At 43.9% G+C, this 27214-nt stretch overlaps 3 protein-coding genes across 3 annotated transcripts; 1 reads left to right on the forward strand and 2 right to left on the reverse strand.

The window, feature by feature from the left end:
* Nucleotides 1-5997: 5997 nt before the first annotated feature.
* On the reverse strand, nucleotides 5998-9084 carry LOC126567920 (protein regulator of cytokinesis 1-like). Its single transcript, XM_050224286.1, has 5 exons — nucleotides 9041-9084; nucleotides 8581-8975; nucleotides 7075-8411; nucleotides 6672-6794; nucleotides 5998-6376 (listed from the first exon to the last, which is right to left on the reverse strand). Exons 1-5 carry the CDS (start codon nucleotides 9079-9081, stop codon nucleotides 5999-6001), a joined length of 2274 nt encoding a protein of 757 aa, XP_050080243.1. The 5' UTR covers nucleotides 9082-9084; the 3' UTR covers nucleotide 5998.
* Nucleotides 9085-10645: 1561 nt separating this feature from the next.
* Nucleotides 10646-12966, forward strand: LOC126567997 (uncharacterized). Its single transcript, XM_050224391.1, has 4 exons — nucleotides 10646-10678; nucleotides 10849-11246; nucleotides 11330-12741; nucleotides 12832-12966. Exons 1-4 carry the CDS (start codon nucleotides 10653-10655, stop codon nucleotides 12877-12879), a joined length of 1884 nt encoding a protein of 627 aa, XP_050080348.1. The 5' UTR covers nucleotides 10646-10652; the 3' UTR covers nucleotides 12880-12966.
* A 3778-nt stretch (nucleotides 12967-16744) lies between these two features.
* Nucleotides 16745-27201, reverse strand: LOC126567865 (mitogen-activated protein kinase kinase kinase kinase 5). The gene is made up of 15 exons (XM_050224188.1): nucleotides 27000-27201; nucleotides 26262-26682; nucleotides 24362-24460; nucleotides 24004-24302; nucleotides 23873-23939; nucleotides 23755-23806; nucleotides 22786-22824; nucleotides 20616-20934; nucleotides 19275-19437; nucleotides 18600-19188; nucleotides 18310-18503; nucleotides 18134-18228; nucleotides 17143-17269; nucleotides 16926-17052; nucleotides 16745-16857 (listed from the first exon to the last, which is right to left on the reverse strand). Exons 1-15 carry the CDS (start codon nucleotides 27108-27110, stop codon nucleotides 16749-16751), a joined length of 2811 nt encoding a protein of 936 aa, XP_050080145.1. The 5' UTR covers nucleotides 27111-27201; the 3' UTR covers nucleotides 16745-16748.
* Between the last annotated feature and the right edge of the window lie 13 nt (nucleotides 27202-27214).

Here is a 27214-nt window from a genome sequence, read left to right on the forward strand (position 1 = left end):
ATTAAAAGCACGGGGGGGACACACTTAACAGCACACATAACACACCACACACACGCCTATCACGTAGTTTCGCACACAACCGGGCACCACACAACAACACTTTTCACCACACAACACAACAGTTTTCTCACACTCACTTACTCACACTCACTGTGCCGTGCGTGCGTGTGTGTTTGTGTGCGTGCAGATTTTCCCTATCTCACCGCGTGAAAAGCCGCGTGAGCCAAAACTGTATCACCAACCTAACTTTATGTAACTGTGATCGAGCATCGAGTCAAGAACAACAACGTCACCACACGTCGCTCATCTCACGCTCGCGGGGCACGGGAATCAGCAGCTTCCACCAGCAGGGCAGTAGAGGGAGCGTTTTCGCACACGAAAACACAGCAGCAATCGCACGTTCTGTGTTGCATTGGCGAACAAAATAAAAAAACACCGCATGGACCTAATTGCACCACTGCACGCTTTCACGCTCTGTGTACGGGGTGCTAGATGCACAACGTGCACTCATCTCACTACAGGCGATCTCTTACTGCGCTGGTTGGTGAGTGAGGAGTAGTTAGTCGGTCTCTAAAAGTATAAAAATAAAAACGTTATGAAATACCGAATGGATGTGGACAATTTTTGCTTGTTGTTTTGTTTGTTGCGGCGCCGATACGAAGTGGTACGAAATTAGGAAACACGGCAAATCGACGGGTCGTCGGGTCAGCTGTGTGGAGGAGGTGTGTTTGTCCGTACGGTAGACAGGGCTTAATTTTTCACCGGATAACTGTCCTCACCCACATATAGGGGTCACCCTCAAGAACTGTCGAGGAAATGAACGTAAACGTTTGGGAGGATATTTGAGGGAGAAGGGGAGGAATGGCTCCTGAACTGGGAGGGAAAACTGGGTGGAAATAGAATAGTGTCTACGCGAGTGAGAATGAGAGTTCGGTTCGGGATGAGACGGTTGGACAATAGAGCTATGTAGAGTGAGAAAGCCAACTACTCCCTGAGCACTCTGCTAGCTGATCCGACCTACTTCGATCCAAGGTTTGTTTGGTTGTGCGAAAATATTTGATACAACAACAAAAAAAAAGGATTTTCTACCAGTTTTAAGGAGGGACGTAATATGGATTTTTATTTTGAATGCGCATTCAAAAGTTTAGAACACGGTTACAGAATTTACGCAATAGTTTTTTACACTTCTGAGGACGTAGACAACAAAGAATGTCGACAGTAGATGTTGGTCCGTTGAACAGGGAAATTAAAGGTATCTGTATATAACCAATGATCGTGGCAAGTGGAGATTCACTCTCTTTTTGGTACATAATTACTACGCATTTACCTTGACTTTTCGATTGTCTTACATTCTTTTGGTTACAATTTCTGCCTTGTTCATCAGTACTAAAACACTTCCTAGCTTATAGAACTATCCGCACTATCAACACCTACTTCATTCCTACTATTAAAACCCACCAATCAACAATCGGTACGGAACAACGCTGAAACACTTACACAACACAACACAATTTTTCACCTCTCACTGGCAGGACAGAGACTGGCCACAGGACCGACGACAGGAGACACAGTTTCGTGCGAACCAATTGCCAAAAGAAGAAGCCAAACTGTCGTGTGCTTCTGCGATCTGTGCCTCGTTTTCTTATGCTCCCGATAGTAGCATATTTTCACACTCTCTCTCTCTCTCTCGCACTCTCGTCCTATTTGTAAGGGAGAGGGATGTGTTATCCCTACCAAAAAAACCCCCTTTAATGTTTTACTCCTCTCGCGAAAGCAGCATGTTTTGTCCCTGTGTTTCGAAGGTGTGTTAGTGTGCGTAGTCCTTCTTGTTTGGAAAAATCGGATGACTTTTCCAACGACTCACGGCTCATTCTCTCATCGGTAGACGTCAGAGTCAGGTGGTGAAAAACTGACCTTTTCCAAAATTTACATTTTCACCAGAACCACTGGAAAAGCAAGTAAAAACAGTAGTTTAAAAGTTTGCTTAAATTCTTGCTTCATGGGCCAAAAAAAAAAACAAATTGATACTCTGGTGTCCTTACGGAGGATAGTAGCAAAACAGTATCGCTTTCGTTTGAGCGTTGTTGACCTTTTTTTTGGATAATTCGAGCGCTCATAAAGATCTGAAGGGTGACCCATCTCATTACATATTATCCAAAATCTAAAAAAATATTAAATTTTCCAAATTTTTGACATGGAAAATTGGGGAAAACTATCTCCATAGCTTCGCCGTGTTGTTGTGTTTCCAAGAGCAATTCTGATACTTTTTCCCAAAAAAAACCCGTATGCATGCAAGATGCAAGACATCTCGCTCACTCTTACAGAATGCACTGTCAAATACGATTTAACCTCACTTTTTCTTCTCCCTTTACAGGGGTTTTCATTCCAATTCAAATATAAAATAGGATGGTTTCAAATTTCTAAAACGCAACGTGAAGGAATCCTGACAGTAATCAAGTTTAAAAAACCAATTTAAAATCGTAATTCTCAGAGTTCCAGTAGTTGTTTGCCTCAAATGACTTTATGACGGCTCTTTGCAACTCCTTTCAGCTCCTAGAATCCTAGATACCTGTGTCCCCGAATATAGTTTTCTGAGGGTCATTCCGGAAACAACGCAAAGTTGACCGCCTGGCCAACAGAGGTCGACTTCGTCTAACAGTAGCACACAACACCCGTTCCCACCGAGATGTCTTCCACATTACCAAACCCCAAAACCTCCCAACACTTGGCCTCCGCTAACTCCGCCCCATCAAGCACAACACCACTTCATGGAAAGATACCAAATCCAGCCACCACTAACGAGTCCCGCCTTCGAATAGGGCATACACGCTTGACCCATTCCTACATCCTATACAAATCCAGTCCTTCACTCTGTAAAGAATCTCTTGAAACAGTGAAAATAACACTCGTTCGCGCAAGAAACGATACATCCAACACAAACAGGCTATTGTGATCTACACAAACAGTTTTCATTCTAACTGTCAAAGCCACTATACACGGTCCGAGATGTCAAAAAGTTTTCAGTTGAAAGGGGGTGATTGCCGAAGGCTTTACGTCAAAAAGTATTCGTCTCCTCGAGCCGAAAACTCTTCCTAAGCTTACTTGTCCCTTTGCTCTAAACGCATCGACCTGTATATTATATAGACTTTGCATTTTATATTTCAACTGAAAACCCCTGTATCAACAACACATCCATCAGATAGCAACAACAATAATCTGTCACAATATTGCTTCTATCTTGCTCGCACTTTCGACTTCGCGTTCTATGCCTTTCTCGCTTTCTCTTTGCAAGCAAACCCGGAACACAAGCGCACTTTGATCTTGAAGCCAAAGAAAGTGGAATATGGTTATGGCGAATGGTGAAATAACACCCTCCTCCAGACCGCCCCTTTTTCCGATTTCCTTGCACGTATGCGGAAAACTTACCCAGCAGCAGAAAAGCGTCGCTCGTCCGGCGTTGCACTCGACGACAGATTGTAGTAGCAATTTTATGCTGATAGCAGAAACAATCGACGGCACACAAACACAGCGACAGAGTATATTAAAAACACGGAAGCGGACGCACAATAATTCCTAGCACTATTTTCACTGCTCCTCTGCGTGGTAGCAGTGGTAGTAGTACAGTTAAAATCACTTCTTTCCGATCGCAATCACCTTGAGCTATATTGCTGGTGTGTTGCTTCGAACAGCAACCAACATTCGATCGCCACAATCAATCAGCGAAAAGCAGGCTGGGAGGCCAGTGAATTCACCCGATTGTATAAACTGCACACGGACACACAAACACACGCACACAATGTAGGGAGGGGGAGGCAATTAGGGGAAGGAGTGATGGTGCGTTAGCGCTTTTCTCATGCCCCGTGCGAGCTTTGTGCAAACATGAAAACTCTTCCTACAGTGAAGTCGTGATTGCGGTCACACTACCAAGGAACGATGTCCGTTTTGCGGGGGTTTTTTCAAAGATGATTTTCACCACCAATTCTTCCTCTCATTCAAATAACCTAACTCTTTGCTTTTCCGCACATTTATTCCGGCAATTCCTGTTTGGCGATTGGGGCAAACTTCTCACCAAATAGCCGTTTTGTTCGTTCGCTCGGTACAGCAATTTAGAACCCGGTGATGGGCCAATATCTGCAACCTTACTGAAAAACTGCAGCAACACGAGCGAATACTTTCTTTGCACCTTAAGCGCGCACAGACACACGACACCGACTTTTTCTTTGTGAAGAAGCAAAGAACTATTTTACGTGCCGCTGATGCGGAATCATCTTTTCGCAGCAAGATAAACTGAACTTCTTGATTACGGGATGGATTGTTTCAGTGTGTATGTGTGTGTGTGCGTGTGAGGGGCGAAGAAAGGCAAAAGATGTGTGCTGCTCGGAACAACAACAACAAGATCACTGTGGACGCCTTCTTCGGTCATCGCACTGGACATTGTAATGTCACTTGGTTTGGAATTATTCACAAGAAAAATTTATTTTAATATTGAAGCCTAATTTGGTCAACATTTTAACAAATAACACAGCTTTTATTTGAATTACGGACAATTAAAGCAATAAAAAACGGCATTTCACGGGGTTTGTTTATCGTCGTTTTGACAGCCAACTTCCACTGTCAATATTTGAAATGATCGTTAAATGCCAGTGTCTTTCAATTGCGAACATAATTTTCCAAACGAAGTGCTTCGCCGTGCAAAAAGTTGGATCTATTGCTTAGAGATCAACTTCATCTGAAAAACACATTCTCTCTCTATTTCTCTCAATGGCGTCCACTATAATTCTCCAGGATACTCCAGGATCTTTGGCTGCAGCTTCCCACTCATGTAGGTGCCCGATCTCCGGCAACTCTCGCTTCACTTGATCCAGCTAACGAACTCGCTGTGCTCCCAAACGCCTCGTGCCGAACTGGGAGTCCCTGACGAAAACTTTCTTCGTGGGGCACGAGTCCGGTTTCCTCAAAATCGTATCCTGCCAGCCTTCGCTAACTTCGGGATGTCCGGTTTGGTGTACAGCGTAAATTTTCATCCTCGTCGCATTCATCATCAATTCAATTCTTACTGCTTCACATTTGAGTCAGGAGTACGACTCACACACCTTATTTGTCGTGTTGCCGACGATGTAGATGTCATCCGCGAAACCAATAAATTAAAGAGACCGGTAGAAATCTGTGCCTCGGATGTCGTTATCAAGTCCTGCGTTTCATATGACACCTTCCAAGGCGATATTGGGGCCCGATGGTGTAGGCGACAGCGGCACCGGTCTTCAAACGGCAGGACCGAGATTCAAATCCCATCCGGGTCGTCCCCCCGCAGTGAGGACTGACTACCCAACTACTTGGTATAGGGGGTATTAAAGGCGAAGGCGATATTTAAGACTGTAGGCAGGATAGCCCGTCTTGCCTCAGAACCCCGATGCGTGCAGCTGGTTTACAACCATTAAAAAAAAAATAGTAATCCGTGAATCCAAATGATCGGAACTAAATAATGAATTAACGATTGATTCTCCTGCCTTTCGGTTAGTTGATTCCATATTTATTTTTCAACAGTAAATTAAACTGATCTTGAACCGACAAATAAGTAAACATATTTCCTAAAGCGTAGCGTTAATCAGGTGCGTTAATGGGGAAGTGTATTCAAATAAAAAAAATAAAAAAGAGAGCAAGGTCCGCGACCATTATTTGTTCAAAAACGACGTTCGATTTCAATGGATATAAAGATGTTCTCCTCGAAAAAAAAACTAAATAATATTAAAAATAACAACATCTTTGTACAGAATGTAAAACCACTGTCTCTGTTCACATTTTTGTGTTGTGCTTCTGTAGCGTAAGTGCCTTGGCGTACATATCCGATATTCGAGGAGCTATGAACTGGACCATTCGAATTCGCCCATGTTTTCGTTTTGTTCGATCGTTTGAAAAATTCCCCCGCTTTACATTTCTTTTATAAACTTACAATCTACACAAACTATGCAACAGCACGGACGGACGAGCTAAGTGTAAGCTAGAATATGATGGGACAATTTTTAGTGGCTGGCTTTAGCCGCCTAGAACCAGCACCGAGCCGCGTACTATTGCCAGCGATCGATGTCGAGTGGCTCGTACCGACGACACCGGGTGACCGTAGCAGCAGGGTGGAAGAGGCGGCAGGTGAGTGGGAAAAGCTAGCAGGGACACCAACAGCTCCAGTACACATCGGTGGAAGTGGTGCGGAAGCGATCGGTTCAATGTTTTCCTCGCCCTCGGTAAAACTGCTATCGGTCGTTGGTAGTTTGAGCAACGATTCAGCCATTCGGTGATGCTGCAGCCGGGTAATGCGGCGCGCCTGTAGCTTCTCGGGCACGACCGACGACCGATTCGGGACGTTGTTGTCGAAGAAGTTCTGAAAATCGATGGGAAAAATAAATGAGGCGAACAGTGGCAAAACATTATATACATTGTAGCGAAAAACCTTGAACTATAGGTGCGTTGATTTTAATTGAACAACTACTTCAACGAATAATACTACTTGCCGTAAATCTCTACAAAGGTTCTCAGGCAACAAGATCGGTTTTCACAGTTTAAATTAGATAGTTATAGTTTATTTCCATCACCATAGATTATTTACAGGCTAACAAACAGACACAGGAAACAGACATAATCGTACGTTACACCGGTTGTTGGGTTTATACACATACCTCAATCTTTTCATAGCACACCGACTCCTGCATGATGGATCCTTCGGTCGAGCTTACAATAACCGACGGGACCTTAGCGAGCGATACGCTGCGTCGTTTGCTTTGTGACTTTCGGCGAGATCGCTGCAAGAAAAATAAGGAGAGAATATAAGAAGTTGTGGCGAAATGAGCATGAAAATAGAGATGAAACCAGAAGCGTTCACTGTCTTGCAACCGGAATTGGAATCGAGTCCACGAATCGCAAACTGCTCTGGAATTGGTCGATATTAGAATTGACTTTCCGGATTGGTTCCGGAATCGGTTACGGAAACGGTTGCTGGGCATGGGCCATGTTGCCATGGGCGGAACGGAATTTTATCAATACGGATCTCTTGGTGCAAAACGATAAATGTTCAAAACCTACCCTCTTCTGTGCGACCGATCCTCCCGCCTTGCTGTCGTACACCTTAATCGCCGGTATTTTCCCCGGTGCTGCCTTCGCGATCGTAAGCTTCGTTCCGTTGGCCGTACGATTGGCGAGCACCGGACTGTTTAGCTCCCGTAGCAACGATCGCTTTACGTTCAGCGTACCGGTACTGTTCGTCGGTGTAGCCAGCTTACGCTTTAACCATGGACCCGATTTCGTTACCGATCGTGCGATCAGCGGTGTCACTGGTGCTTTCATGGCCGAACCACCACTACCGGCCACCAGCCGCGAACGATTGTTGCACCTAATGGAGGATGATTTGATCATCGATTCACCGCCCCGTCCCGGTGTCCGCCCAACGGTTGAAATGCCAAGCAAACCGTTCGCTTTCTTCCGAGCGCTCGAAATCTGATGTTTGCTTTCTTCGCGCTGCTTCCACTGCTGCTCGATCACGTCCTGCACCGGTGTACCGTACACCGTAAATTTGCGCCCATTTTCTTCTTCGTACCGTTGGCAGGCTTCCAGCAGCTTGGCTTCAATTTTCGGCAGCTGGCAACTGATCCGGCGCCGTTCCTTTTCCTCATCGAGCAGCTTACCGCCCCGGTTGTTGTAACGGGTAGGATCGTTCGATTTGTTCTCGAGCGCCAGCATGCGATCCCACATCTCCTGGCGCTGGTGCACCATCTGGAAGATGGGTTCGTTCTCATGGTAAAATTCCTTCAAGCTTGCCAGTTCGAGCTCGTGCAGCTTCAGCGTGTCGTCGTTGAATTCTTCCGAGTGAAAGGTGCTAAAGCGGGCCCGCTCATCCGCCGACTTCATGCATCGTTCCCACCATTCGGTGATTTCGAATCGGGTGCGCTCTACGAACGCTTTCATATTTTCGCGCCGCAACGTTTCGCACCGATCGTGCTCGGCAAACAGTCGGTCGAAGGTGGTCTGGGTGTAGGAGGTTAGCTTGCCGAACTTCCGTACCACGGCCGGATCGGTTTCGAGACATTGCCACAACCGTTCTAGCTTGCGGCGCACATCGTCTATGTGTTGCTTCAGGCTTTCGTACTGAGCAACCGTATCTTCGTGCAGCATACGCAGCCCATACATGTTGGCGCGTGTTGGTGGAAACTTGCGTGCATTCAGTAGGCGCTGCTGCTCATCGGTGAGTGGAACCGTTTCCAGGTAACCCATGAGCCGCTTCGTTTCCCGTCGAAGGTTTGCAATCTCATCCAAGCGCTGCATCTTTTCCGCCATCAGGTGATCCAAAAAGGAGCGAAACTCGGTCAGCTCGTGCTCTGTTGGTAGCGGATCTTTCGACAGTATTTTCGGCTCTTCGCTAAGCTCTGGGAATGGTGAACAAACATTAAATTAGTATAGCTGCTTAAAGAATCTTTTCAAAAGAGTCATTCAAATCAAGAAACGACTCCCAAAAGATTCGTTAAAAAAATATTCATCCAACTCTAGAGTAAATGTATAAAAAATGACACACAATCTAGCCCACACCATACGCACCTTCGCACAACGTTTCCATCTCGAGCATATATTCATCGATTATTTCATGCCTTTTGCTCAGCGCCTGTCTCATCTTTTCGAGGCTTGCATCCAATGTGGAACGTTGCTCGAGCAGCGGTTTCGTTTCGGTACCCGGCGGCAAACACGGAGTCTGTTCGCCAAGCAAACGTTGCAAGTTTAGTGCCTCCTGCTTGAGCTGGGCAATTTCCTCCACGAACCGTTGCTTTCGCTGGAAGCTTTCTTCGTACACTTCCTCGAAAAATGACATCATATGATCCGGCAACCGTTCGCAGTAATCCAGGCAAATGTTTCTTTCGAACATTTCGCTCCACAGTACATGCATCCGATTGAAGCCGACGGTACAGATGTTTCGCAACTGTGAATGTATTTTTTGGCTACAAGAAACAAAAATAGAATCACAATCCGATCGGTAATGTGGTTAGTTGACCACCAGACTTACAATGGATCATCATCCGCCATGGGTGTTGCTGACTCCATCATGATGTTTTGCACCGTTCTGCTTGTAGTTTGTGTTTTATACAGGCTTAAAAATTCAATCTATTCTTGACGATTAAAACGGTTTCGTGAAACTATTTCATGCGTTGAACAAGCCAAACCACTTAAAACTACGTTTTGATTGCTTTTTTATCACGAATACACGGCACCAAGCGCACAAAAGCGGGCGTCGCACGCACCTAGAAAACAGACATTGAAAAAGTTCGTTACGGTAAACGTCTACCCAGGCGTTTAAACTCTCTGCCGAGCAGTTTCAGTTCAGTGGCCGGCTGCGATGACAGTTGACGGAAAATTCGAAATGTTCGAAGGTAACAGTTGAATTTCATTTTCTGAATATATTTTCTCTTCTTTGGGAAACTATTAAACAGTTAATAATAGAAAAAAAGTTTAGTTTTGTCCCGTATTTAACTGTTCTATTGTAATTTTTTCAAAACTATTTCTTAACGATAGATTTTTATTTGAAATTGCTGTACGCGTTGGAATTTTTCTGAGGCGTGCAGGGTTAGTGAGCAATTAAATTCATAACTGCATCGACCCTATTCCAGACAACCGCCCTGGTTATGCCCAAGGAAACACAGGAAATTTCAAACTGTTGAAATCCACGTGAAACTGTCGGAAAATGTCAAAAATCCAGTTTTTAGTTTTTTCTCCGTAGTCTCGAGTAGGTAGCTTGAGTATGCACTAGGTTCTAAAAAAAGCAATTTCAAAGCGATAAACAAACCCTCATGTGAAACTAAAATTTTAATTTTGAGATCTACCGTGGCTCGCAGTGTTGGGATTCCGTTAGACTTGAATTTTGTTTTATATGAGCATGTTATAGCTATCTTTATCTGTAAATTTTCTTGAATTTTTCTGAAAAGATTACGGTTTTTATTCAAATAGGGACACCTTTCCACCAGAGCGTCCCGGTTGCGTAGGCGACAGAGGCAGGACTGGGATTCAAATCAAATCCTGACCGTGAGGACCGGTGTAAGTACCGGTAGTGAGAACTGACTATCCAGCTACGAGGTATCGGTAGTCAAGTAAGCCATTCGATGGCCGGCGTGGCCTTTGCATTATATCACGAATAGTTAACTAGACAATCACCAGAATGTTACATTGATATAGTATCACGTATGAAAAATGTATAAGCCTCCAAAGTTGCTGACTACAAGGGTAACCAGGTTGCCCGGAGTATGAAGTTTTTCTGATTTCTCGGGACAGGGTTTTATTAATATTTTTTTCATGTTTTTAAACGCATTTACGGCTGTTTTTAATTGCTTGAGGATTTAAAAAAAAAATTTTATTTATATTTCCGACAAAATAACGTCATAATAAAACTCTCCACGAATGACAGCTCGCAGCGAATGTTCGAATATGCATCCTTCGCAGTTGTGCGGAGTGTTGTTTCGAAAAAGTGCATCACTTTCCCAGTGAAGGGTAGGAAGAAACGGGTGCGCTCGTCTCGGAATTTCGTCGACAATTGTCGGAAACCGGGCCACGACTGTTTACGATATTGCGCTGGTGCGAATCTATTTAGTTTTTTACGACCTCTTTTTCTATACTGCGCTGCGATCATGGAGAGTAAATTGGCAAAGCTGGAGTAAGTATTGCGATCCGTGTGGCGGTACAATTAGGTACGGCACAAACCGGCACGATACTTAAATCTTATTCCCGATTGCTTACACTTTCTCCACTTTCTGCCTGGCACACCCGCGAACAAAAACACCCCGGATGATGGCGTACAAAAATGTAAAACACACTCACCAAAAGGCAAGACACGCTAACAAACTCGCTGGAGATTGTGCACCACAAGGTCAGGCTGCTGATGGAGGTGTGGAAGGTGTTTTTCGACGAGATCTGCTACCTAGACTATCTAACCTCACTCCCGTCGAGCATCGAACAGTTCCTGGGTGAAATCTACTGTCTCACGATGAACTTTTGCGTCCGCAAGACGCAACAGATCCGCGAACTGCAAAACAAAGTGTTCGACCTGAAGCGTGTGCTTGGCATAAGGGACGGCGTAATAGAAGGGTGGGACCATGGAAATATGTCGCTCGACCGGAAGGTAGCAGAGCTGCAGCAACAAATCAACACGCTCCAGCAGCAAGCGGACGAGCGTAAACGATTGATGGAAGAGTACACGCGGGAGGAAGTGCAGCTGCTCAAAGGTAGAAGTGTCCCCCGATTTCCAAAAAAAAATCGGCGAAAACTTCGCCCTTTAACTTTTCATTTGTTTGGTTTATTTGCACAGAGTTGGGCGAAGCGGCACCACCACACGAACCGCTGTGTGCCAATGCGGAAACGGGCTTCCTTCCGGACGCACAAAAGATGGCCCAGTTTGCCGATTACCTTAGCCGGTTGCGTGCGGAAAAGGTGAAACGCATTGCGACCCGTGACGAACTGCAGTCCGACATCCGGAAGAAGGCACAGCAGCTCGATTGGGTACCGCGGAAGGACCGGCACCGGGAACTTATCAATGAACAGACGCTTATACCTTCGCTGAGCAATCTGCACGAGCTGCAACATTTGGACTTTGTGCTTTCGGGACTGTTGGAGCGTAAACAGCAGCAGCAGCAACAACAACAGCAAACCAACGCCACCAAGCAACAAACAAAGAAGGCGAAAAAGCAGGAAAAACGAAAGAAGCAAACTCAATCCGAAGAATCAACCATCCCGCCGACCAGTACCGATGGTGAACTACCGGTAGGTGAAGAGGAGGACGACACGGCGGTCGAACAGGAATTGCGTAAAAAGACTGTTTCCCCACCACCGGCGCCACCGTCATCGCCCGTCTCGGAAATTGAAATTCCCGTGTCCAAAACAACAAACGGAATGTTCGAGAAGACGATCGAAGCGTACATGCGCGTCGAGAAGAAAGCGGGCCGACCAGCCGATAGGCAGAAAATCATCGAAGAAATGTTCCGACGCTTCCGGGCAAGCATTAACGTTTGGTGGGAGCGTTGCCTGATCCTGCCAAATGAGCGCCAGCAGTGCAAAGTACTGTACACGGATCAGCTCGACGAGGAAGCGTTCATAGCGCACATTGAGCAGCAGAAATTGCTCCAGAGCTATTACCACGAAAATGAGCCCATTTTCCGACTAATCTACCAGTGGGCGGAACTCTGGAACCGTTCGCTCCAGCTGCAGGACGCCGAATGTAAGATGCCGCAAGAACTGGCGGAAGCAAAGGAACAGCTGACCACGATTCGGAACCAGCTGGAGGGTAAATGTCGTGAGTTCGAACAACGGTGCCAGGTGAAATTCACCATGTACGGGATGCCGGTAATGCAGGTGCTGCAACGGTGCCAGGATAAGCGCGAAAAGCTGAAGCTGGCAAAGAGCTGCAAGCTCGTTCAGCAAGCACCCGTCGTGCGTACCAGGACAACGCACGCCGGACAGCAACTGGCGCCCGAGTTGGTGCTAGAGTTGAGCCTGATGTTGCGCGATTTGATGATCGAAAAGCAGACGGAAGAAGAAGACGGACCGGACGGCAAGCAATCCGAGACGGATACGGACGATTCGAATCGTGGCAGTGAGGACGAGAGCGGCAGCAGCAGCACCAACAGCAACACTAGCAGCGATGATGGCGGCGAGGTGAATCAGAAGCGCGACGATGAATTGCTGGAGGAGGCCTTCGCGTCGGCCACTGCGGCAGTCACCACTGTAAGTGTTCCCTTTGTCCTAAATTGGGAGTACGTTTAAGCTTGGATTTAGCGTTGAGAAAACTCACTCTGTGTCTCTTTTCCGTTCTAGAAAAACCGCATCCATTCCGTTAACGGGCATCCGACGTCCTCCTCCTGAAGGGCGGCGTGGCTGAGAGCAACAAGACACCAGTTTACAGCAGAATCAACAATTTGCGCATAAGATTTAGTAGAATCGCATGGGGCGCATCATGCATCATCCTCGCGCGAAACCGAGTGCCTTTTTTATTATCTTCTTCCCTTGATCGTTTTTTTAATCATGTATTATTGAGCCGGAATTCCTGCTCGCTGGTATTCCTTAATCGTTTCCAACCGGACCCTCCCCCCCCCCCCCCCCCCCTTCAAACATACATATATAGCCAGTTTTAATAATTGTGGTTAGGAGCTTTCAGTTTTCATTCATCTATTATACGCCTAGAGATATAAGCAGCGTTACCAGCAGTGTTAGAGCCTCTGGTAGTACAAGGACATTTTATCGTTAGCTTCGTCGTCGTATCGTCGTATTCCCTGTTAATCCGCAAGTTACAGTTACATGCTAAGTCTAGGTCCATACATGATAGGACACAGAAACCGTTAACATACGCGCGCATACACTGACCAAATAAAAATCCGTTTGCTTTTTCATGGTTTCCGCTACGAGCACGCTCGAAGGAACAGACCAAACGCAAATAACTATTCGCACTTCACCGCTCTTTACTCTATAAATTATTATGGAGAATTGAAAGAAACTTACTGTAAATAGGATTGTAAATTTAATGTACATGATGGAAGACGGAGATCTACTTGACTAGAAGAAAAGATTAGGAATCGGATAATCAAAGACTGATCAGATTGTCACCATGAGGTCAAGCTTTTTTTAAATTCCGGACAACCTTGAGGACGAATGGAAAATTCTCTTTGCCTCTCACGTTCACCACAAGTCTTCCACAAAACTTAGTAATAGTGAGGAGGATAAACGAGGTATCAGTAATGATGTTAACTGACTAAAGCAAAAGCTTCAAAGAGATTCAGCTGGCGCAGGAAAACCTCCTTTTTAAATTTAACGATTAAATTTTGGAAGTCAATGGAAGACTTCTTCTGCAATGTTATTTCTGTCAGAATATGCCATTCGTCGGAGATACTTGATCTCCAATTCGTTGTCCACTTACCTGATAAATCTGCTACAAAGTGCTTCTTTCACGATGATTTCCTCAAGACTTGGTGGTGTCTGGATTTGTGTCTTTTGCTCCCACGTAATGTAGCGTTTCGTATTACTCACCAAAGTGGATCAAAATTCACACCTTTTATAACCAAATTATAAGCTTTGTTACTCTCGTACCTCGTGGTTAAACTTCCCAGTTTTTTCTTCTTCTCTTTATTACGTACACTTCATTTGCTTCCCCCAGTTTTGTTTTGGTTATTTACGCATCCACAAACACGCCTTTTCGTTTGTTTTGTTTCGTTTTTACATAATCAATCCAACTGTTTCTTTTAATCAAGTTTCCTATTTTACAATCTATTTGTTCATCTGGAGTTTGATCTTCTCTTCCCAGCGCTGATGCTCTGTACGATGGATCTTTCGAAATCCAAAGAAAAACCCCTCACAATTGTGTTTCCCCTTACATGCACTCTAATGTAAATCTATCACCCTAAAACTGACTTGTATATGTGTGGTTTGCGCTTTGAATCGCAACATTTTGTGAGTTCCAATAGGTGCTGAACTACTGCTGACTGGGAAACTCTGCTATCTCAATCTCAATTGAAACCCACCGTACGGCAATATAAACGCAATTTCAAAAAAAAAACGAAGAGTATATAGTATATTAGTGCTAGTAACCTAACGCGAGAACAGTATTACTTTGTGTAAACAACGATGCATAACGAAGTCATTAATGCAAATGCGGCTACCCCGTAAGGGGACACAAAACACGTGCTCTAAAGAGAAAATGCAAAGAATCCATTTTCTGGAAGGGTTTTTTTTTTGTTTTAACTGTTCGTCACACTGCTGCTGTTGTTTTGAATGTATTTTTCGTGGAATTCATGGAAGAGCCAGAGCCCTATTCCAAAAGAGGGATGATTAATTGATGGTGGTCCTTGTTGGTGGAATTATTTGTTGACGGTAAGAGCCTGTCATAGTAGGCATTGACAATACTACACTCACAAACATACATACATACACAAACAAACAAACAAATAAAGGTTTAGTAATAGGAGCAACTAGCTCAGTAACATATGGTAGGCTTAACTTTTGGCAGACAACACAAAGAAACGTCTACGTGTACTACTTTTTCAAATTGACAGTTGCACGTGCTACCTCAAATTGATACGGAATGATCTTTCAACATGAAACATGACAGGCACCATGATGATCATCAAAAAACAGTACAGGGCTGTGTTTCACGTTGATCTTTTCGTTTCACCGCCTTTTGTATTGTTCTGTAAAATGCGCAATTATTTTCATATAATCAGTTAAACTGGCTGTTTGCGAAACTGATTGCTAGCTAAGTAATTTTTCATTTGTAAGTCAAAACAAAAACAAAACACGCTTTAAAGTATATAATCGTACGAGGGGCTTTGTTCTCACTGGCTTTTTTGGTTGTGGCGCAAGCAAACAGCACAGAATGGGGTTTTTTTTTCTTTATCTGTCTTCATGGTTCTTTCTTTAATTTGTTCGTGTTTATGTGGCTTTTTTATCCTCTCCGTTAGTTTGTATTCATTTTAGGGTTTTGTTGACCAACGCTACTGCCTATTACAACTAGTACTGTTTCAAAAATTGTTTGAATTTATTGCTATATGTAGTTTTCTTTTGTTTTGTAATTTGTGTTTAACCATTTATCACTTGCTCATGTTCTTGTGTCCGTTGTATCTTTTGTTTGTTCTTGCTGTTTTATATATATTTTTGCATGTTACTGTGTATACCAGTGTGAAGTGATTTTATGTTTGCAAATGCATAAGTTTTCATCTTTTGTTTTATCATGTTGAGTCTCTCTAATAGTAACGCACACTCACGGCTCACGTTCCCCATTCGTACGCGAGCAACTTTAACGGAGTATTTTTTCTGTTTTTTGTTTCTGTAGTAGTTTCTAGCATTTATAGTGTTGTTTTTTGTTGTGTAAATAGGTTTTTCATCAGTAGTGCCCCGGGTGTTTTACATACTCCATCAATCTGCAGTAGTCTGTCGGGAAAGCATGTCCTTTCTATTGCTTAGCTGAGCAATCATATGAACCTTAATGCGAACCAGAACCAGTCCGAACAGAAACATTGCCTTTTTTATGTATAAAAATATACTCTCTGAGACATCTGCTTTCCGAATGGATTGCTTTTTAATTTTTTTTTTTGCACTTTTTTGTGTTGAGAACAGGGGAGGTCTGTGACTGTGTCCTGCGTTGCCACGCTTGTGCAGCAGTGCCTATAGTAAGGTGGTAATTGATAAATTAGCTCTCCAGGTACTGCTTACAATTTGCTAGCAGCCCCATACGCAGTGTAAAAATATTAATTAATATGCAATCAATTTACTCTGCTGTGTGTGTTGTTGTTTGAATTAAATTCAAACCGCTGCCCTTTTGTCAAATAATAATAATAATAATAATAATACATGTCTGCAGACGCGAAAGCAAAAAAAAAAATTCGTCCTTTTGTGTTTTGTTTTTAACCTCTCGATCGATAGAGTACGTGAATTGAAATTGAAAATGTTACATCGTGTAGCAAGTGTCCCGGATAAAATGCGTACTAAAAATAAGATTAATACTTTTTTCGAGCTACGCGCCAGCGTCCCGTCTTCACGATTACTATTTCATCCGCTTTTTTTGTATTCCTTCTTCCTTGCAATCTTACCTGCACCATCAATATCAAATCATCTTCATTAAAAAAAACAACAATCACTTGGCTGGCACGGCCTTCCGGCAAAAAAAAAAAACCCCTCCCGTGCGTACGGAACTAAAAACCGTCGACAGGGATGTGCGTTCCACACTGGTAGCTGGTTGCTGACTTCTAGTAACTTGCTTCGTGGCCTGCCAATATGTACAGATCGTGCCCAACGTCACTCGTCCCTTCGCCACTGTCCGCCCGGATCGTGCGGCTTTGCAGCATTACCACTTTGCTGAAAATATTCCACAGAGAGTGTTAATATTTTGCTTTAAAATAAAAAAAAAACATAGTTCCACGTACTTGTCGCTGCCGATAAGCTCGTAGATGCGGCTCGTATCGGTAATTTCCTGCGTAATTTCACCGTTCCTCAGCGAGCGACCCTGCATACCGTATTTGTGAAACGCTAATACACTATCAGTTAAACAGACTGAGAAAAGAACGAGAAAGAAGAATACCGGTGATTAAGGCAATCAATTGAAAGTTCGAACCCAGAAAAAAACAACATTCAGTAACGTACCTATGCTTTCGATTACAAAACTAAATTCCACGCGCGATATGAGCTTGCGGCTCTGCTTTGGGAAACCCTGAATGTCAACGATTTGTACGAACCGATCGTAACACACTAATATCGCATCCTTCTCAATCTGCCAAAGAATCAATTATGAAGAATTTAGTGAAAAGAAGAAGGATCATACCGGAAGATTTTAATGACTTGTCCCGAAGGTTTTTTGGATCGTCCCGATGTATTTACAGGTTTCCTACGCGTTGTTGAATGCGTTTCATGGTTTATTTAATGTTTGTCAGATATTTTTTTTTTAGTTTTAGAATTTTTCAAAGTCTTGGCCGGTTTGGGGAAGAAGATCAATGCCACTTCATCTCATTTTAGGACTAACATATCATGTGAACGGTCCCAAAAAACTTTACTAGCCCGCCGCTGGTGCGTAGCGCTCACCCGGAGCCTTCTTCATCTTCTTGGCTTAACGACCTTCTAAGGACACGCCGACGATCATTATACAGTTCGTAGAACTCGTCAGCGGATTCTCCATGATCCTTCCACACATAAGGGTCCAAAAATTCTTAAAAGCAGCTTCTTCATGAGCGTCGCGCTAAGGGGGTTCCATCGGTTCTTAATAGAGTTCGTGTCTCAAAGGCGTATCTGAGCAAATAGATTATAAAGGGGAGACTTCCTCCATCGTGATTTGGAGGGCCGTGTTTTGAGTGGAGGTCCTTAAACTAGACTTGCGTGACGTCAACATTTATGTCACCGTCGTTGCTGACTTTTTACCGTAGATAGAAGAAGTGTTGGACGATTTCAAAGGTGTGATCAACAGCCTCTTTAAAAATCAAAGCCACTTACAATCCGCCTAAACCTCACAAGAAAAAAACAGCATTAAGAAGAGTCAAACAATGTTTAAGAAAAACTGTGAAACGGATCCAAACATTCATGGGAAACCCTGCGAAAAATATGCCAAAAAACTTCCGGTTTCATCCTGATAAATGCTTCGTACCTGATGCACTTTTATTGGTCGAAGTGTATCCCGTCTATTAATGACCGTTGCCATACCATCCATCTCTTCGACGGTAGTATTAAACCAGCTGGGAGCTGTTGGATGGAACAATAAAGGAAAATAATGTAGCTTACCAAACAGGAAATCCTATCACTTCTCTGTACGCGCACACTTACTGCTATTGGTATTGATCAAATCTAACTTCAGCGACTCGTTCGGGCCTTTCCGCACATTTACACACACGATCGGATATTCCAGCTCGGGCGTGATGATCATTTCGAACACGTTCGAGTTTGCACCGTAGTACTGGATATTACCGGATGGCCATTCGCACTGCTTCAGTAGCATAAATTTGTTCAACGGATCGTACCTATAGAAAGAGAGATGTGAAAGGACAATGCGTAAATTTGCTTGATGCTTTACATTCAAACCCGTGTAAAAAAAATAAACTCTCGAAACCCCGTACCATTGCATCAGAAAGATCCCACTGGCCATCGAACCGCACAGATACTTGTACCCATTGTACGGGTTGCGCGTCACGCAACACTGCATGCAGCCCTTCGTATCCGGCACCTTTGTCGTGAGCGCAAACTTGCGCGGTACCAGCTTTTCCGGGATCTTTTTCATGTGCATCGAAAAGCGGTGCGTCTGCTTGGAATGTAACGCCAGCAGGTCGTGCCGGTACAGCTGGGTCGTCTTGCCGGACAGCGACATCAGGATGTCCTTGATCACGTACAGCCAAATCGTACGGCGCGGGTACAGCTGCTCGATCGCTGCGTCATGCAGCTCGTTCAGATTTAGATTGAAGATGCCTTCCTCCGCACCGATCAGCAAATGCTGATCGCGCGTTTCCGGATGTATCCAAGAGGCGGTACAGTGGATGTGCAGCGGACAATCGTTGAACACCTTCGAGAAGCAGGCGCCCATATGCACTTTCGGCGTTGGCGGTAACCCATTGGAGACGGGACGTGGTGGCGTATGACGGCGGGTACGATGATGTCGCTTCGGGGGAATGGGTGGCGTATTGTTCAGCAGATCCGGTTGCGATTCGGACGCTGTGCATGGATCGCGAGAGAGAGGGGGAGAAAGGAGTAAATGTTTGTTCCATGAAGCGTACGGTTGTGTCGGAATGTCGGCTTACCTCCTTCGCTGTTACCGTCACCGTCACTTAAACTACGCTGCCTGGAAGACTTATCGATGCCCTTGAACAGCTCATTCAGCTGATCCATCGAATGCCGCTTGCTGCCACCACTACTACTGTTCCCATGGTCTTGTGATTCGTTCATGGCGGTAGCTCCGTTTTGCTGAAAAAGAAAATCAAAGCGAAATTTGAAATAAAAATGCTTACACATTACATACGCTGCCAGACGAAACAATAAGTCTGGCAAGGATATTAGGAATTTGGATTAGGGCATTTCTTTTAAGCTTATCCAGTAGTAGATAGAACCATTCTCGATCGCATGTATTGGCTCTTCTGCCACTGAGTTTTGTCTCAACAAACATTTAAAGTTTTTGAATGAAACAAAGATCGAGAGATCGTGCCAATCATCCTCATCCTATGATGAACCACGGACAATATGGCGGAGAGCCGTCATACTTTAATATAATTAAAATAAACATGATCACCTGCGTAATCAGCAAAATTTGTTCTATTTTTTATTGCTAAACTAATCTTTACCCGAAATCTCTCTTTCGGCTCACGGCAATAACGCATTCTGAATTATGTAAAATGTCTTGATTTGCCTTTGATCTATATTTTACCTTTTTACCATTTGTCTTTGATCTACAAAGACAAAAAAATTGGTCATCGCCAAGACAGCAGTCCCAGAAGAAGAATATCATGGTGATGACCAAAATCATCAGGGACAGAGGTCGACCGATGGTAGAGACTATAGCCGAGCTTGTCTTCACAGGACAGACATGAGGCTCAAATCCTCTCCCGACCATTCTCCCGTAATGAAGGACTTACTTTCCATTTACAAGGTACCAATAAGTCTAACAAGTTATGAGCTAGCCGGCGTAACCTAAGTAAATTGTTACGCCAAGAAGGAAGACCAACTTCATCACCGCAACCGTTTTTCCCTGGTTTAATAGTTTTAATAGATAAATAGATAAGAGCGGCCGGACAGTTCAATTAGTGAGGCGTTGACCTCACACTGGTCAGACCACAGAACCTTGCACGTGGAGCGTTCGTCCTGGTTTTTTCAGTGGAAAAGGATGTCCAAATATGCCGGATGACCTTAATATTTTGTCTTACACTGTACATTGCATTGACGGATTTAATGAAGAACAATTCTATATTAACTCTTAATACATTCGATAATTTACAGATAACATATCTTCGGTAGCCAATTGTGTAAATTATTGAAAAAAAAAGAGGAGCTAATTGTGGAGAACCCAACTGTCTGGGTTAGTTACACCTTTTGCACACATCATGGGCCGCGCCCACGTTACCAAATAATTGACTATAAATAACACTTACCGCATTCAGCTGCTCCAGTTTGGCGGTCAGTTGATCCATTGCATCGTAGCTGAGCGTCGAATCATCGCGACCATTATTGTCATACTCGGATCCCGTCGATAGTCCACCAACCGTCATGCTGTAGCTGCTGTCCGACGCAATCAAACTGTCCTCCTCATCGTCGAGCAGATGGCGGTGTAGATGGTGATGATTGCTACCGCCGACCGCACCACCGGACCCATTCCCTGTACGATGCTGCTGCTGCCCATTGCTGCCACCGCTGGGCAAGTCATCGTTCGCACACGCCAGCAGAGAATTATCGTGCAGGGGTAGCGTACGCCTGGCGTTGTTGTAGTTCAGTGGGTTCAATGAGTAAATTAACAAGAGCGCAGAATGGAAAAGGATAAAAAAATACAAATAAAATTTAAAATTATACAATCTTTCCAAAACCTCTACTTTACGGTATAAAATGAAACGTTGGTGTAAAATTGGTAAAAAAAAAATATTTTTTTTTTTTAGAGAAGGTTGAAGACATACGGCAATACTAAAGAAGGAAGACCACACCGGGGATTCGAGTTCGCACTGCGGCGAAAATGTCATACGGCAAATCTGGAAGCTACCGAGGGATTGCCTTACGTTACAAAGCAAACGGAAAGCATTACGGGAAGTACACTGACTAAAAAAGGAAAGCAGCACCTTCAAAAGCAATTTTATGCAAAGTAAACACGACTCTTACGATGTTAGCTTATTAGTAGTAGCTTGCAAAGACGGTTTAGCTTGCGGATAGAAAATTATTATCCTTTTTTTATTCATATTGTTTTAGTTTAGATTACGTAGGAGGCTATAGATGGGATGGTTAACCACAGGACCACATTTGGTTCCCGTACGTTTAGTTAGAATATCCGCATATTATTTTATTAGTTTACCAAGTTTTCAGGCGCTACAGAGTGGTATATTTGGGTATATTTGGCAAACATGCCTGGGGTGTTTTGTGGATCGGGAATTTTTCGAAAACTAGTGTTTTGTGAAGGTGAAAACATTTACCCAACAAGATGCAACGGTATGAACGGTACGTGAAGTGTGTTTGATTGCATGACGGCAAAGGGGTAGAATGTGAATCTGTGTGTTTGTTGAGTTGAGTTTCTGTGAGGTGTGAGTACGTGCCGAGTAATATAATTGACTTTAAAATACCTAAAAAACTTGTGTGTTTACGCGAGGAAGGCCAAAGCGATAAAACTTTGAAGAGAGCAATAGCTTAAGCTTTAAATGCAGAAGGCAGTATAGTATTTTATGCGTCAGCATTGATTCATTACTAATAAAATTCACCTTTTCATGTATTTACTAAAACTTCTGTAATCATAATTCTCAAAAAAAAAAAAAAAGTTATAATAACAGGGTTTTCCAGCTTATACAACAAACGTCAACATTTTTATAGCAATAAACAGTTCTGGATACAAGGTACCATGCAGTTGTTGTGCACTTTCCCACACCGTTTATTTTATAAATAATGTTGAAAGTTACAAGCTGGCCAATAAACTGCTGGATAATTATAATCCAATCCGAGAAAGTGTCAATAAACAGTGGGAAAGTTTTAAAATTTCAGTGGGAAAGCGTAACAAATCTTGGGAATACTCTATAAAAGTAATAAGTTTTAAATTATTCACATTGTTGTTATCTCACATCGTGAATTGTTTTAAACATGTGGACGCTTGTTTTATATACTTAGAAAACTGAGCATCGTTGACTAACATAATGATAATTAATCTTGAAACCAGTTGATAGCATTTTGAATTGCAAAATGCAAGCCGAATGCAAGCGAACATTATTTTGTAATACGGTTTATAGTACATACATTACATCCTTTCCTCGACTAAGAAAACACACACAAATGCAATAACGGCGACACATACAGAGCAAACAAATTGAAACAGGGAAAACCGCTTAAGCAGTAAGTACAAGGAAACTCAGATGGAAAGTGGATAGTATTCTTAAATGAACTTATATATGTACATGACCGCCTGCACATAAGAGCGCAAACGATGAAAGGATGGGAAAAAATGATTTTCTTTTTTTTCTCTTGTTGCCCAGGATGCCTTTTCTGCTAAGATGGAGCTGATCGAGGGTATGTGTGTGTGTGTGGAATGAGCAAATGGAAAACAACAAATGTGGCACGATGGCGGATGTCTGTTACCTTATCTTCAACTCCTCGTCTATATAATGCAATAGACTCCTAGAAAAAAAAAAGAAAAAACATAGAAGAAAAAACACAAGACAGAGATATGGCACCAGTTTTGTAGTTTTTTTGCAGAAGATTTGTTTAAGAGCCGAACAGGGAGAGAGAGAGAGAGGAAAAGAGAAATAGATACAGAAAGAGTATAAGATCTTGGGCGTAGATAGAACACGCGGGAGCATCATCTTATTGTTTTGGAAATAGTTTCCCAAAGGTATAGGATGGAAAATTCGTCTTTTGTTCGACCGTAAGCTATGTAACGCGCGAAGCAGATGGTTCAACCGTTGGCCTACAAGCCAACACAAAAGCAAACTGTCCCTTGCTTTGAAGGGCGTTATTCTTCGACACAAATATACATTATGCTATTTAAATCTAGTCCAACCATTAACGACATGAATTAACCGATCGATTTGTGTGTGTTTGTATGTGTGAGAACCAAGCTTTGTGATTTGTGACGGTTTGGCGATTATTTTGTTAACATTCATTCTTTAAATTAGCTGTTTAACTAGACGAGTCCAATCAATAGAGCCTAGTAGATGTATGGGTGAATTGGGATTGTGTGTGTTTGTGTTCCTTGTCTTGTAAAGACCACTGTGTTGTGAATGTGAGACACTATTGTTTAAATCGGTTGGCGCCCCATTACGTTACAGTGACATTAATCATTCACGGGCACATTCAAGTGATTTTTTTTTTCAATCTCCAAAGTTTTGGGCGCGTCGAAAGGAAACGTTACTAAGCGTGGATCGGTTTAATCAACTGGTTACTGGAAAGTTAAAATAGCCAGCGAACATTTAGGACATTTTCTAAACATTGCTCTACGAAAATAGCATCGCTTTTTCTATGCAAATGCATTAAGCCGTTCATCGTATCCTGCAGATGAATTAGCCAGGGAAGGTGAGTAGTTGGGTGTGCTAGCCACCATATACTTACATATCACTCGGTAGTGTTTCTGGACTAGATGAACGTTCGTTTTCCAACGGTTCTAAAAGTGTAAAATAAAGCATTGGTTAAGAAGCAAACGGCAGACACTTTCTTCGCTTATACTCACTGCAATGGTAAACAGAATTGGAGGAATGCATTCTACTCGTAATTCTTTGTGGTCCATTTGCGATGGCCTGTAAGATAAAAAAAAAAATTAACATTTAGCCCTCCATGTTGACCACCTGCAAGCAATATTACTCCTTCTTCCTCTGTATCCGCATAGTAGTAGCTCGCGTGCGGGCTTTGATACTTTTGCAGCAACTCCTGGGGCAACCGGATGGACATGTCCGACTGGAAGAAGGCATGCTGCAGCAACCGTTCTGCAGTCGGTCGCTTTTTGGGATTTTTCGTGAGCGCCACCTTTAGGAAGGAATGAAAATTGGTACTCCAACGTTCCTTCTCCTTCAGTGTCGGTGGCTTGAAACCGCTCTTGGACATCAGGAAGAGTGCCCGCATCGGGTGCAGATCAAACATCGGAGGCTGCAGTTCGGCCAGCTCTGGAAACGAACGGGGGCGATTAGTATGAATTGGTGCTTTTTTTCCATTTTGCACTTACCGATTGCTGTGATACCACAGGCCCATATATCGCACAGATGATTATAGCCACCTTTCCGCTCGACGGCCGCCACCTCCGGTGCCATCCAGTACGGTGTACCTAATAAGGAAAAATATGAATTGTTGTATCAGCAAAATATTATATTTAATTTTTTTCCATCACTACACAAATTCTTTGGATCTTTGGAATTTGAAATGGGGAAAACGAAGTCCATATTGACCGTTACCTCGTAGTAAGGGTCTGATAGTCTAGCTCATTGGGCAGGCTCGCTCCCAAAATAGCGAATGAGTCATTATTTCACATTTTAGAAAATCTTTACTGAATTAGAACGGTTTTGCATAAAAATACAGGAGCTACCGTACTTCTTTTTTCTTAACAAAAACAATCCGGCTTGAACACCGTACCGCCCCCAAGAGTAAACTCCAGTATTATGCTGTGTACGATTCTCTCTAAAGCTGCAAGGATCAAATCAACAAAGTAATTTAAAGTAATGTAAATATTAGCCCTATTTCGCATCATGTAAACATTAAAAATTGCCCCACCGCGTAATCAGTGGCAGCGAACCGTCCCGACATTACAGCAAAATGTGTCCCTTATACAACTCTTAAAGCAACCCAGTCACCGAGAAGCCGTGTTATCTTATCGTTTGCTGGCTGGTTGCAGAGCGCAAAACAAAAGCCATCGTGCTATATTTGCCTAGTCTATGCTAATTCAGTATCAGAAATGCGATTTCGAAGCAGTTCTGTAGGATCACAATTTTTCGCTGCTTTATCTAATATTAGCGTGGAGTTTAAAAAAAATCCTCGTAATAATAGCAAATAATGGAACGCAATGTGCTTCCACTGCTCGATATCACTTGATTCTCACCCCCACAACAGCCCCTCTCGTCCATCCAACTTCCCGCGGACGGTGGTAAATGTAGTGTGTCAATTCGATTAAAAACCATTTCAACACCTCCCGCTTGCGGCAGAAAAGTGCCAGCAGACGTGCAGCGGACTGAAGATCGCATCACATCCGTCACGCGTCGCAGGTCACCTTTTGCCTTGAGGGCCCGCAATGGCAAACACGAGCCAACCCGCTGACGAATGTGCATCGTTTACGATATGAAGTGAGCTTTTTTTGCGCAGAATTGAAAAGCCAGTAACGGGTAGAGTGTTTAAGAACTAGTTTAATACCTTCCTTTCATTAGTCAATCTACTAGCCTCCTGGCTTTTCGCGGGTATTCGCGGATGGGCAAACAAAAACGGTTTTTTGGGAGTTGGGTTGTCTGGTGGTAATTGCATGACATGATCCATCCATTGAAGCCTCACGAGACATCTTACTGAGCAATTTTCTTTGGACAGAGTGCATGACTCGGAGGTTTATGTGGTGTGTACTAGGACCATAAATTTTCTATAAAGTGCCAGATTCGTCCGCGAAGCAGTTTTAGCGCGAAATAGGCTAGTAAACATTTGGGTTAATCCAACCACTCTCTTGGTGCGATAATGCATTCCCTTTATCGCGTGCCATGTTAATTGACTAGCAGTAGGCGGACTTTTTGCGGAAGTAACCACTCCGATGCGCCAACAGTTGCATTACAGTGCAGGCTAGGAAATGTAATAAACACAACCGAAGCCTCGTAACAAGCATGTCCACCCGTGTACCAGGACGGGAATTGTGTTTCAGAAGCCTTTTTCCTCCTTTTTGTGCCTATAGGAAACTGTCCCGAAGTACATTGCGTGCGTTTGGAGCGGTTGAAATGAACCGTGGCAAAGACCAAACGGAAATCGCAGAAAGTGAAAACCGTACTCGCACACTCATAGACGATCGATTACACTTTCGATCTCTCGATCGACGAAACGTAACGAAAGATTGTAAGCCGATACAAACCACCCCATCGCCACACTTCAGCTATGCTTACCGATGAAACTCCGACGCTTGTTAATGGTGGCCGTGATCTGAGCGCTTACGCCAAAATCGGCCAACTTCACATCACCCCGCTCGGTGAGCAGAATGTTGGCGCCCTTGATATCGCGGTGGATCTTGCCCATCGAGTGCAGATAGGACAGCCCACGGAGCGTTTCCCTGCACATGTACGCGATCTGCAGCTCGGTCAGCGGTCCGGTCACCTGGTAGATGTCCTGTAGACTTCCCCCGCCGCAGTACTCCATGCAGATCCAGAGCTTGTCGTGGCGCATGTACGAGCCATAGTACGAGATGATGTTCGAGTGCCGGCAGTCGCGCATCATCAGTATCTCCTGCTGGATGATCTGGATGTCATCGCCCTGCTCGAGCTTGATGACTTTGATCGCAGCGAGCTCGTTCGACTGCAGCTTCTTGGCCTGGAAGAGGAATGCGCCAGAGGGCATAAACGAAAGAATGTAATTATAATAGATCGACGGGTGAGGCTTAACCTGGGGAATCGTAAGCGGGAGAGAGAGAGAGAGGAGATGAGATTCCCCGGACCGAGGAATAATTAAACACTTTCGCTCTCCTGGTCCGCGTACTGCTGAGTATGTGCATGATCTAAAATTATCAACCAGGAAACAGTGTACGCATCCTCTCCAAGGCAGCAGCATGCCAGACACAAACACGCGGACGCATTCTTGGTCGCGAGGGGGGCTGGAATGGGGATTGCCCTTTATCCGCTTACACGTACCTTGTACACATCGCCGTACGTCCCGGAACCGATCTTGTGGATCAGCTCGTACTCGTCCTTTGGATTGCGGCGGGAGATGGCCGAACTCAGTATGGGGGTTGGATTCGACATTCTGCCAGCATTTTCCTTCACCTGGCCTGCTCCGTAGCGGATACCGGATGCGTACGCGTAACCGAACACTTTTGCGCTTTACCCCGCACCCACAGACACGGCAA

The sequence above is a fragment of the Anopheles maculipalpis genome, chromosome 2RL (genome assembly GCF_943734695.1).
Source record: "Anopheles maculipalpis chromosome 2RL, idAnoMacuDA_375_x, whole genome shotgun sequence".
Taxonomy (NCBI): domain Eukaryota; kingdom Metazoa; phylum Arthropoda; class Insecta; order Diptera; family Culicidae; genus Anopheles; species Anopheles maculipalpis.

Excerpts from the sequence above, each read along its gene's own strand:
- LOC126567997 (XM_050224391.1), top strand. The coding sequence starts at position 10,653 with ATGGAGAGTAAATTGGCAAAGCTGGA. Across the intron at positions 11,247-11,329 it reads GGAAGTGCAGCTGCTCAAAG|AGTTGGGCGAAGCGGCACCA; the intron begins GTAGAAGTGTCC and ends TTATTTGCACAG. Across the intron at positions 12,742-12,831 it reads CCACTGCGGCAGTCACCACT|AAAAACCGCATCCATTCCGT; the intron begins GTAAGTGTTCCC and ends TTTCCGTTCTAG.
- LOC126567920 (XM_050224286.1), bottom strand. The coding sequence starts at position 9,081 with ATGATGGAGTCAGCAACACCCATGGCGGATGATGATCCATT. Across the intron at positions 6,795-7,074 it reads GATCGGTCGCACAGAAGAGG|CGATCTCGCCGAAAGTCACA; the intron begins GTAGGTTTTGAA and ends TTTTTCTTGCAG. Across the intron at positions 6,377-6,671 it reads TGTGCTATGAAAAGATTGAG|AACTTCTTCGACAACAACGT; the intron begins GTATGTGTATAA and ends ATCGATTTTCAG.
- LOC126567865 (XM_050224188.1), bottom strand. The coding sequence starts at position 27,110 with ATGTCGAATCCAACCCCCATACTGAGTTCGGCCATCTCCCGCCGCAAT. Across the intron at positions 23,807-23,872 it reads CAATTCTGTTTACCATTGCA|AACCGTTGGAAAACGAACGT; the intron begins GTGAGTATAAGC and ends TTACACTTTTAG. Across the intron at positions 17,270-18,133 it reads GACCAATAAAAGTGCATCAG|ATTGAGAAGGATGCGATATT; the intron begins GTACGAAGCATT and ends ATTCTTTGGCAG.